At 48.9% G+C, this 8,329-nt stretch overlaps 1 protein-coding gene across 1 annotated transcript; it reads right to left on the bottom strand.

Moving 5' to 3' along the window:
- Positions 1 to 3,201: 3,201 nt before the first annotated feature.
- Positions 3,202 to 8,326, bottom strand: NOA1 (nitric oxide associated 1; the record flags this gene model as incomplete). The annotated part of the gene is made up of 7 exons (XM_010084984.1): positions 3,202 to 3,441; positions 4,024 to 4,141; positions 4,890 to 5,006; positions 5,744 to 5,875; positions 6,933 to 7,129; positions 7,751 to 7,915; positions 8,146 to 8,326. Coding segments are annotated over 7 exons (1,116 nt in total), but the record flags the coding sequence as incomplete, so codon positions are not given.
- Positions 8,327 to 8,329: the final 3 nt, after the last annotated feature.

Below are 8,329 nucleotides of genomic sequence, written 5' to 3'. Positions count from 1 at the left end.
CAAAACTTCTGGTCCATCAGGCTCCCGGCCCAAAGCACCTCTCCCCACACTACAGGCTGTTCTGGGAGTGTTAACAGCGGGCAAAATTTCAGACTTTTTACATGGGACTGCTCTTGCCATAGAAAGCAGTGGCCATTTTCCTGGGCTGGGAGTCCCCTGCTGTGAGCAGCTCTGACAAGGGAATAGCCACTGGGCAGGGAAAGGAAGCCGCTTTTTTTTTTTTTTTCCTTTTTTTTTGGGGGGGTGGGGGCGAGTGAGCTGGTGCCACAAGGCATGCATGCCAAAGCAAACCAACCCACCGGCTCCCAGCTGCGGCGGCACGTCCCTGCTTGCAGGGCAGCAGAGAGACCTGTTAGACCTTCAAATCTGTCCTTCTGTAGGATTTTACCTGTATTTTAACTACCCCATCCGAAGCCACAAGCTGGGGGGGTTTTTTTGTGCAGTTCTCCATCAAACAGAGAGGTTCTGCTAAATACGCTCTTCTGGAGCAGCTATAAATGATTGCACCCTGCTAGCGTGCCCTGGGACACCCACGAAGAGCAGACCTTCCCAGCCCTCTCCTTACGCCTCAGTTTTGCACAGACTCAAACTACCTTTCTGGTTTTGGCACCTGTGCTAAGATGAAATTGGCCGTTGGCCACAGGCATGGTAAAAAGTGTCTTACCTTTCAGGCTGTGTGGCATAAACCAGACATGAACTCTCCCTTTGTGAAGCGCTTTTCCGAGCAGGTCTTCAGCTCCGCTGCAATACTGTCCTGGCAGCTTGATGCTTTCTTGGAGACATGAATTGCTTCCACATTACAACCTCCTGCACGCCGAGGTTTAGCATCTGTCTGGAAAACCCGTTTTTGTTCCCAGCTGGGGCTGTTGCTAGCTGGCTGCTGCTCTCACAGCACAGCATGGCTTTGGCAAAAGCCCTTCAACACCTGCCCAGTGCCAAGCCCCTGCACTACCCCAGCTCACCGCTTGCACATCTGGGTTGGATGCTCCCTGCCCGCAGATCCCCATGCTGGCAGCCAGCCTTTTCTCCTGGGTACGCCTCCAGCACCCCTGAACCCACGTGCAGCCCACCCATCCTTATGAAAAGGCTTTTTTTTTTTTTTTTTCCCAAAAACCAGGAGGACCTGTTGCACCAAACCCTTGCCTTGGCTGCAATTTTCCCGGTCCAGCCCCCGGGCTAAGGACCACCACTGTAACAGAGGCAGTTCTTCCAGCTACTCTTTCCACACGTGGAGCTGTTTGCCTTTCATGTTGTGTCCTTCCCAGATGTACAGCAGCAGAGGAATGTTGTAGGGGATGCCAAGTTGGGATTTGTCAAGCTAGTTGGAACAGACACAGGCAGACTGTTTCCCTGCCTCCCCCTTTAGCTCAGAGCATTGTGCCTTTCTCCACGCCTGCTTTCCTTGGACCACACCGCATATCTGCCCCGAATGAGGGGGTGCAAGCAGAAGAGGTGCTTTCCACTGGTATCTCCCACACCCCCATTAAATCAAGTGGTGTGTTGCCAGCACTAGACAGGTTCTCCTCAAGGCAGGGTTTCTGCAGGCTGGTCCTGTTGAGCTGTGTCCAAACAGAGCCACAGCACAGGCCGGTGAAGAGGCATCTTCAACATCATCCAAACCACAGCAACTTCCCCAGCCCAGGCTGCACACCCACAAAGGAGCTCACAGAGACAAATGTGGGAAACAGAGGGGTAAGGGGATAAAGAGGGCTAGTTGTGTGTAAATAGTTGGCTAGTCAGTACGCTTGTCTGGCCACCTGATCAGCACAATCTGTTCTGTGTCCTTATTAAATTCCTCCCTAACTTTCCTGGGCGAGGGCTCTCTATTCCGTGTCCATGTGTGCGCATGGGGACGCGAGGGCAGCAGCTGGAGCCAGACCACTGGTCAGAGGAGCTGGGCAGCAACTGAAGTGAGGACGAGTGTGCTATCGCTAGTGAAGATCAACCTGGACTAGCTGGAGAAGGGCTGAAAGGCCATGGGGGCCTCTCAGAGCCAGCTCAGGGTGCCAGAGCACCTGGATGGCTCTAGGAGTGAGAGCACAAGCCTATGGGACCAGGGGAGTCCTGGCCAGCTGTGTGTCTGAGCAAGACCATCTGCACCAGTAACTGAAGTGGGGCTGCAGCCTCAGGGGCTCACATCTCCAGCTGCCAGCAACTGGGAAAATGGCATCCAGGGACCAGCAGTTACAGTGTCTGAGCCCAGCAGCTGGAGGGATCCACCACGTACATGCATGTACAGACAGCACCAATGGTCTGTGCACATTCACTTTAGTGCTGTGTGTCTGTCAGTGATCTGTGCAGCCAGATCTGCATGCACGCAGGGTGTACGTGTGCTCTGTGCCTACTGGGAGCGCACCTTCAGCATCCCTTGTGGTTGGGCGTGGCAGGATGGAGCTGTAGCAGCCTCACCTCCCTTCACCTGTCAGATGTGGCACACTAAATTCTAACAGTGGCCTTCCTGATGGAGTAGTTATGCCCACACAAGAGTGCGTTGTCAGCAATATGAAAAGGATACAAAGAAGTGTCTTGGAAAACTTTTATTTTACACCCTCAGTTTCAGAAACCTTTACACAAGCTACAGAAACCAAATCAAAGCAGCAAGTTGCAAAAAGTTTCCTCTTCAGGCACATGTGCAGAACTACTTCTCATTAATTCACCTTTCCTGTGTCCACAAGCAGGGCATTGCACTCCCTCATCTGCCCCAGATGCTGAGGGACTGAAAGGACCTGATTTTTGGTCGATGCTGTTGAGTACCAACCACTAGGATGGTCATACCCACACTGGAGCATTCCCTGCTGCTCCTCGCTCCCTCCACCTCCTCCAGCTCTGGAAACACCATAAAGCCTCCAAGGTGACGGTTTCTGACGTGCAGGAGCATGTCTACAAGAGAAGACCTATTCTATGAGCAGCAAAGCCAGCCCAGGGCAGGCAGGAGAGCTTCCATCCTGTGTTTCAAGAACGAACACAAAGGGATTTGCTCATAGATACTGGTAGGTCCCAGGGAGAAGCTGTTTCACCTCTCACAGCCAGGTACCAGCCACTCAGCTCCTTCAAAATGCCTGCAGTTCAGTAGATGGATCAGGGCTTGTGGAGTACTGAATCAGCCTTCAGGCCGGCTTTCGATAATGTGCCTGTCTGCTTTTAAAAAGGAGTCCAAGATCTCCCAAATATCAATAAGCAACAAGGTTCTCCAGAGGCTCTTCTGTCTTCTGCCTTGCTCAGATGATGAGAAGCACTATCTCCTCCCTGTGGTTTTCAGGTTTTCTACCACGGAAGGAGGCTTTTTGGTCCTATAGGCAGCAGTCCCTGCGATCCGGGCCCCTCTGATGGTACTGATGTACGGCAAAAGGGGAGGCTCCCGCACCACCAATGCTGTACCCTTGGGAGTATAGGCTCGGAGCAGCAATTTCTCTTCTGCGTGAGCTGTCACTGCCACCCAGCCTACACAGACAAAAAAAAAAAATACAGTCAGTCAGCAAGACGAGCCACTAGTATCAGAACAAGGGTTCTGACGCAAACTCAGTGCCTCTTGTGCTGGCCAAGAACCTGAGCTACCCAGCTACTTCTTTGAGAAACCAAGCTCAAAGGTCATATCCAGCCCTTTCACAATAGAAGGCAGGACCTAAAGACACATCTTGCTCTCCCCAGACACAGCTGGTGAACTTCAGAGGGATGGTGTGAACTACGAAAACCACAGTAATAAAGCTTTACAGTCCATGGCCCTTCTCCTCTCACCTGGACAGCGGACAGTGTCACAGCCATTCCTGATGCTGTGGAACTTGTATGGCACCCAGAGCATAAAGTATTCCAATGTGGTCATCCTGTACAAGCATGTCTGTCAATCTCCATTCTTGGAGGCTGTCAAGCCTCAGACAGACAAAGTCATGCCTGCCCTGATGTTGTGATGGTGACAGTCCTGCTCTGAGCAGGAAAAATGGGTTCATCCCATCAGAGGCCTCTTCCCAACAATGCTTCTAGAATGCGGACCCTGCATAGCAAACTAATGAAGAAATATTAAATTACCTGCAGAGGAAAGCTTGATATCTGCAACTGCCTCAGTGGTACCAACTCCTTTCAGTGTAATGTCCTCAGGGACAAGTGGGGGGAACTCTTTCATTCGCTCTTCCCCACCCATGGGAACCTAACATCAAAACATGGAGAAAAGATATAACAGTCAAGAGGTGCTTCACCACTCCCACCTTAAACTGGCAAGCAAGCCGCAAGTGGGAACAAAGATATTAGACTGTTGTTAGCCAAGTGAGAGCTGGCTTGAATACCCTACAGGAGTAATTTCAGGTTTGCCAAGAGCAGAATCAGGATCACATCCAGAGCAAACCAGTGGGAGCTCAGAGGTGGGCAAAGATGGAGTGCCTGCTACAGGACCCAGCTGGTGGCTCAAGCCAGCTTGCCTTGATGTGAGTGACAGCACTTTGTTCTCAATGTGTGCGACAGCATTTGTTCTTGATGTGTGCAGGACTGGAGCTGCCAGGACAAAGCCAGCTCCCCCTGTTCCCCATCAAGTGCCACATAGTATGTGGCAATACCAAGGAAAAAGTCAGACTACCAAAACATGCAGGGATGGGCAGAGCATCCAGCGGGGTAAGAATAAGAAATGTACATTTTTCAACTGCAATCTGTTCTGCAACCCCAGTCTGAAGTTTGCCATGGAAATTATCCCCATTGCTGCCTGCACTTTAAGGCTGTTCAAGAAAAGTCAAATATCAGAGAGCAGAGCACTGCAAATTCCACACTGCAGATCTCCACTCTCCCACTGCAGAAGTCCCAAACTCCTGACATGTGCTGGTCTTCCCCGTCAATTGTGCCCCAGCCAGGGCACTTCACCATGCAGGATGGTGTGCCTATCTGTCCATGACAGCACCTCCTCTTACCTTTAGTAACTCTTGGCTAGCATGCTTCTCGTAGACGGCATCTACCTTACTCAGGGTAGAAATGTGGACTGGCAACAGGTTAGAAGCCATGACAGAAAACCAGGCAGGCTTTTCTCCCTGAAATAAATAACAAGAGGAGGATGACAACAGAAAAGCAGCCCTGAATTGCTCTCTATTGCTCCGTTTCTATCCTGCATGTTGAAAATCTGTTTGACTGATGTCCCCTCCTTGTCCAAGGAGGGGTCCTTGCCTCTGTCACTGCAGAGCAGGCAGGGTTTACAGAAACAAGGCAGCTGAGCTTCCAGGAGAGAAGCACCCATGGCTTCACCATATAGCACCCCCAATACTATATTCCCCTGCTGTCACATCTCCTCAGCTCAGGCAAATCATCCAAGAGATATCTCTGCTCAAGTTTAATCCCCAAGAACAAATTCAGTGTGGTTATTTAGCATGAAAGGTGATGGACACCTGTCTCGTGTCTCTTGGCAGACACAAAACACAGAAATAAGGAAAAACACCTATCTTCCCAGTTAATTCTGGCACTCTCTTTCTTCCCTCCCTCCCTGCCCTGTGCCTTTGTATGTTATGGGAAGCACATCAAGCTGAAGGCGTTTGTCAGCATTCAAAAGCACTTACCATTATACAATATAAAATACTGCACACTAGTAACAGGTATCAAACCTTTCAACTGCAACTCCCCATCCCAGGCCATTGTGACTTTATGCAGTGCTTTACTAACAGATTAATCATCTTGAAAGCAGCAGAGTCTGGGAAAGCTACCCAGAAAGCCTTTTATTGCCTGGTACTATAACAAGAGATGAAGCAGCTGCTCACAAACCCCTTTCTTCCCTTACCTCTAAGTAGTCTACACGTCCCAAGGCTGCTAAAAACAAGACCATTCCTGGCTTGAGAATGAAGGTCCGTGGGACGATGGCTTGTGTTGGCAAAACCAGCTTTACTTCTTTCTCTGTCAGGAGATTTAAAACCTGCAAAATAAATTGCCATTGCCATTCCAGATGTTTCAATGCAGACAACGAAATTAATAGTTACTATATTGCTCGAGGAAAAAGATCAAGTAGAGCAGCATGAAGAACGTCTAACAGAACAGTCCAATTCCGGTCCACACAGTAAGTGAGAAGCAGGAGGAGGTAGGGATGTCACCAATCTCCATGGCACGGCAGGGCCCACAGCAAAGCAAAACACTTGCCAGCAGCCTGTGTAACCAATAACCAATCTCCAGTTACCAAATCAGGTCTCTAAGCTGACAGCTGTCTTTATCCTGGGCACTAACCAGCTATCAGAGAGCAAAGTACCACAGTAAAGTGGGTTACAATCTGGCAAATACATCTACTAGAAAAACAGTAGCCTTCTAGTGTTCACAAAAGCAGCATCAGCACTTAGGCTGTGCAGTCTCACTACAGTTCTTCCACTTCCTCCTCTTCAGAACTTTCCTATCTCCTTGCACTTTGTAATATTCCCAAAAAAAGATGACCTCCAAAACACGACCCTTTTGGACACGTGCACTACGCCAGCATTGGCTTCAGAGCCCTTGCTCTACTGAAACACTGAGGTAGGCTGAGCTACTGGAGCAGTTAACAGGAACACTGCAGATGCTGTTAGCTTCAGGAGAAAGCCTTCCCAAAGATTTGGTGCAGTTACACAATACTGGTTATACTCCTAAGCTCCACCTTTTCCAGTAGGCTGGCAGAGCTAAAAAAGCGCAAACTTCTCTGGGTGACTCCTGGTATAAACATGCTTATAGCACTATTGCTTACTTCCCTTCATTCAGATGTTAAGAAAGTTTGCTGACTCAGTCATGCAGTTCCTTTGCAAAGATCACAGCATGCGGTATTCAGAAATGCAACAGCATTAACACGACGAACCCTTCCCAAGTAAATACAAACCGTATTTTAACACAATTGCCCAAACCTAAAGAATTCTAACCCAGGACTGCAGCAGAAATACTCTCCCACATGCACAGCTAAAGCAGAACTGTCCTCCCAATGCTTGTCATCCCCAAACATGGCAACCCAGAGTACCTACACAGTTTTCTTTTACAATCCCTGGAGTGTCAAAACACCAGCGAGCATCCTTCACTTCGTTGTACGTGAACTCTTCCCTTTCCTCACGCTTCTTAGGAGAATGGCTGGGATCTTCATCGATGCTGTATGAGAGCTCGTCAGGGTCAAATTCAACCACAGTGCTAGGCTTCGGCCGTTGAAATGTCCTTCCAACTCTTCCTGGATTAAAATTAAAGGTTTCCTGGTAATTAATTTATTAACTTGTCTTTCCTTCAATTGGACATCTGTCCCTTCCCTTGCTTAAAAAGGATGCACGTTGGTAATATAAAGGTGATAAAGATGGTACATGGCTAGCAATTTGCATGTTCAGATGCCAAGATGCTAAGAAAATGCTAATTCAACAATTCTTGCTTAGGACTCCTCAGGTCCAAAAACCTTATCAGGGGCCAGATCACAGACACCCCATTATTTCCATTTTACAGTAAAGCAGGCTGCCTTCTTTTTTCAGTGCCTTAGACTGTCAAACATGGAATTATTTGCAAATCAGAGCTATCTTCTGGCAACCCTCTCATTTAGAGAGCTAGAGGTCTTGCACCCTTTACCCGGGGAACAAAAACTGGTCAAAATAACTTGAATGAGAGTTTGGAGATTTTTTTATTGCTACTGCAGACAGCATGTTTTTCCCGTAATTAAATGGAAATGAGTTATTTCAAAGTGGGAAGAAATTACTTGCCAAAGCCAGCTAGATTTTACAGCAAATTAAGGAGTTAGCAGTCATTTGTGTATTGCAGGATTTTCACTGGGGCAGAGGGGCAATACCTTTACTCAGGCAATACTCACCCACTAAGTAACCATGCTTTTTAAGGTGATTAAGGTACTTTTTTTCTTCACTGCTTAGCTCATCTTCTGTTTTTGTTGCCTCCTCTTTCAGCCTCTCCTCCCTTCGGAATATCCTGTCACATGTAGGATTAATAATTGGAAATTTCAACAGGTTCAGTGTCGTTCCTGGAAAAAACAGAAGGAACATTTGGGCCTCTGGCTACCTGGCACGTTTAAGCTCCAAGGAACAAGATAAAGAAAACTGCTTCTCCAACTTTTGGGTGAAACCCAGTAACACAAAGCTGGAGGTGGAACTACAGCTGCTCCCATCAAGTATCAGCCTCCCCAGGCAGGGTGGCAGAAATGAGGCATCCATCCACTTGAGATCTGCTCTCAAAGCCAAGCGGGCCCCTAACCTGGCCAGGAGGAGACGGTGGCCCTGTTGACGACATCGGGGGCACGGGATTTGCAGTAGTCGGAGCGCAGCAGGGTGTTGAACAGCGTGGACTTGCCGGAGTTGGTGGCGCCCAGCAGGTAGACATCCCCAGCGCACCTCCAGGAGCGTTGCAGACGGCTGACCAGCCCCTCCAGCCCGAAGCC

This window comes from Pterocles gutturalis, unplaced genomic scaffold, assembly GCF_000699245.1.
Source record: "Pterocles gutturalis isolate BGI_N339 unplaced genomic scaffold, ASM69924v1 scaffold25015, whole genome shotgun sequence".
NCBI classification, from domain to species: Eukaryota; Metazoa; Chordata; class Aves; order Pterocliformes; family Pteroclidae; genus Pterocles; species Pterocles gutturalis.
This window is presented reverse-complemented; position numbering and strand designations above follow the sequence as displayed.